General features: G+C 44.6%; 1 protein-coding gene across 1 annotated transcript; it reads right to left on the reverse strand.

The window, feature by feature from the left end:
• Positions 1 to 2,113: 2,113 nt before the first annotated feature.
• On the reverse strand, positions 2,114 to 2,825 carry LOC122054240 (RING-H2 finger protein ATL8-like). Its single transcript, XM_042616050.1, has one exon. It carries the CDS (start codon positions 2,782 to 2,784, stop codon positions 2,248 to 2,250), a length of 537 nt encoding a protein of 178 aa, XP_042471984.1. The 5' UTR covers positions 2,785 to 2,825; the 3' UTR covers positions 2,114 to 2,247.
• Positions 2,826 to 3,374: the final 549 nt, after the last annotated feature.

Raw genomic sequence — 3,374 nt, forward strand, 5'->3', positions numbered from 1 at the left:
CCTAGAAAACGCAAAGAGAAGCCAAAAACGACTGAAAGTGAAAAGCTGTGGAAAAAAGTGACCAGAGAGCGTACCCGCGTACGAAGAATCCTCCCCTTTTTATGCACCCGCCTCGCTTCTAGAATCTGCAATTATGTCAGAAAGCGTTAGACGCGGGGCTTTGTCGTGTAGTCCTGGACACCTGTAGTGCTGTTATTGGTTGTGAAAGCATCTTCTTGTTTAGGAACCTCCGCCTTTACACATGGGTTTTGTCTTGTAATGAAGGACATCTGTCAGGCTGCTATTGGTTATGAGGACATCTTTTTGTTTAGAAACCTCCGCCTTCGAACATATTGCTGGTATGTAATGATTACCCCTTGACGGATAATTGTGATTCTCCGACTTCAGCACGGCTTAGCTCATCCGATCTATTGTGGCCTGCATCTGCCTCGCATCCTCCGATCAGATCCAGCCTCTAAGCGTCACCTGCCAGTCGGGCTGACTCTGAACAGCTCTGTCGATCTCGGTATTTCCTGGCCCTCGACTGTAGGCCTGTAGATCGAGCTGCCTTTAAACAGCTCTGCCGATCCCGACCTATACCCTGCACTTTGTATTTCCTGGCCCTCGACCGTAGGCCTGTAGATCGAGCTGCCTTTAAACAGCTCTGCCGATCCCGACCTATACCCCTGCACTTTGTATTTGTGACGGACAATTGTGATTCTCCGACTTCCGCACGACTTAGTTCATCCGATTTATTGTGGCCTGCATCTGCCTCGCATCCTCCGATCAGATCCAGCCTCTAAGCGTCACCTGCCAGTCGGGCTGACTCTGAACAGCTCTGTCGATCTCGGTCTGTACCCTGTATCTTGTATACCCTGCCCTCGACTGTAGGCCTGTAGATTGAGCTGCCTTTAACAGCTCTGCCGATCCCGACCTATACCCTGCACTTTGTATTTCCTGACCCTCGACCGTAGGCCTGTAGATCGAGTTGTCTCTACACAACTCTGCCGATCCCGACCTGTGATTTGTGACTTGTACTTCCGGGCCTTCGAATCGCAGACCTGTAAATCGAGCTGTCTCTACACAGCTCTGCCGATCCCGACCTGTACCCTGTGTTCCGCCTGTCGTCTCCCTTTGTCTTTCAACTACTTTGCCCCCTTGATCGACAAGTCTGCCTGACCTCTGACTACCCCATATGCTTGACTTTGACTGCCTAGTCAGCTTTGACTATTGACTGCCAAGTCACCTTGATTATTGACTGCCACATCATCTTGACTTTTGACCGCTATATGACCTTGACCCTTCTCACCCTTTCCTTTTGGGCCCCTCCATTGCCAGCCGTATCACCGGCCTAGGCTGGTGCCCACGTCCGCGAGACAGTTGCTGCCGCGGCCTACGCAGCTGCAGCCGATGCCAATGGTCTATTAACATGTGAACAAGACAAGGTTAAATGGTCTATTAACAAATTGTTAATTTTTAACTCTAAAATTTGGTCTCTTCTTAAACAAAAAGCTCTGCAAACCTAAACTCCTAAACTAAAGGATAAATAATGACCACTATAACATTGACAAAATTTAATTACTAATGCTGAATTATGCATTTATACCGAATGATTTTTTGCCGGTAATAATCAGTAAAAACATAAGAGATCGCATAAATTTGGAAATTTTCCAAGTTGGTTTCATCCAACTAGGTAGTGTTTTCATTACATGAAAGCTCGGTCGAAAAGTTTCTACAAGATATTTGTTAATTAGCCGATCAGAAGTCGCTCGTGCTTTTGTTAATTTAGAGGCTAGCCAACTGTGCTCAGCCACATATATCCCTTATTCCTCCCTTCTTCTAGAACTCAATTCCGGTTGGAATATAATACCCCAAAAATTATGATTAACAAAGATAAAAAAAAAAACTTCAATTGATTCGAGTATTATAGTATGGAATAAAACATAAGGATGAAAGTTATAATCTAATAAAAATAATTATGAAAAGCACGACTTCATGATCACAATAACGAAAAAAATGAGGCAAAAGTAGTCAAAATAATATTCATAAGTATCTTGTTCTCAAACAACGTGTGTGTGAGGGTTACCAAAGTACTCCATTTCCATTTGCAAGTAAGTTGAGACATTTTTCATCAAAAAAAAAAAAGTAGTAGAAGATCAAGCTGCCTCTCTGATTGTCGTGTACCAATTACAGACGAGATGAACAACAAATTAATTAGTTCAAAAACGACGAGTAAACGTAATAACAAACATGTGGCGTGCTTGTTGTTTAGGGCAGGAACGTACTGGATGCGCCCCCATCGTGAAGCTTAGCGCCGGCGCCGGAGTTGGCGCCGCACTGATGGCACCGCAGCGGGGCGGCGACCGCCAGGATCCGTCTGCAGGTGGGGCAGGAGGATTGGGACCGAAACCAGGTGTCAACGCACTTGGCGTGGAAGCCGTGGCCACACTGGGGCAGGACGCGGACGAGCTCACCGTCAGAGAACTCGGCGAGGCAGATGGGGCAGTCGAGCAGCGCGATGCCACCCGCAGCAGAGGCGGAGGAGGAGGAGTTGAAAGAGAGCGTGGGGAGCGCTCGGATGACTTTCATCTTGAGGCCCTTGTTGGGCGAAGCAGGGAAGGGGATGCGGGCCGATGAGGTAACCGAGTGATGTAGCCAGGCGCAGCGGGCGAAGAGGGCGAGTCCGACGACACAGATGAGGGCGCAAAGGAGGACGGCGAGGATGACAACGACGTCAGAGTCGAAGGGGAGGGGACTCGGCGGCTCCGCCTCCGACGACAGTAGAAACCTCGCCGGAGAACGCATTTCGTAGTCGATTAAAATCGAAGACCGAGTTTCAAGGACGAGTTTTGGGAGAGTAGTGAGTTGGAACTCTGTCTTTAATAGCACAAATTATTTAAATGATGGTAATTTTCATTTTAGCTCCTGAAGTTTACATTATTTATAAAGTGCCCTTAAATGGAATAATAATAAAATGGCAGATTTGGGCGAATAAGTAGATTTTTGAAAATAATAAAGGATATTTTGATGATTATAAAATTTTCTGAGCTGTTCTAATAAAAAGATAAATATCATAAAGTTGAAATGAAGATTTTCATAATTATATCATAAAGTTGATAATAAATATTTAAGAGTAACACCGTGTACTGTAATTAATTATATCATTCAAAGAATAACAAACTATTAGTTCGTCTTAGACAATGATTAGGCTAAAAGCTTAAAGATGACCGTACAAAATACCTATCAATATCATCTAATTTAATACCCAATGAAAGAGTAGGCAATTGCGTACATAAAGTCCTGAGGAAGATAGAAAGGTACCCCAAACAAGATTACCGACATGATTAGGCAAACAATATTTTTTTTTTCAAATTTATTTTTTTTGAACAAAAACA

Source organism: Zingiber officinale, chromosome 3A (genome assembly GCF_018446385.1).
Source record: "Zingiber officinale cultivar Zhangliang chromosome 3A, Zo_v1.1, whole genome shotgun sequence".
NCBI classification, from domain to species: Eukaryota; Viridiplantae; Streptophyta; class Magnoliopsida; order Zingiberales; family Zingiberaceae; genus Zingiber; species Zingiber officinale.

Excerpts from the sequence above, each read along its gene's own strand:
- LOC122054240 (XM_042616050.1), bottom strand. The coding sequence starts at position 2,784 with ATGCGTTCTCCGGCGAGGTTTCTACTGTCGTCGGAGGCGGAGCCGCCG.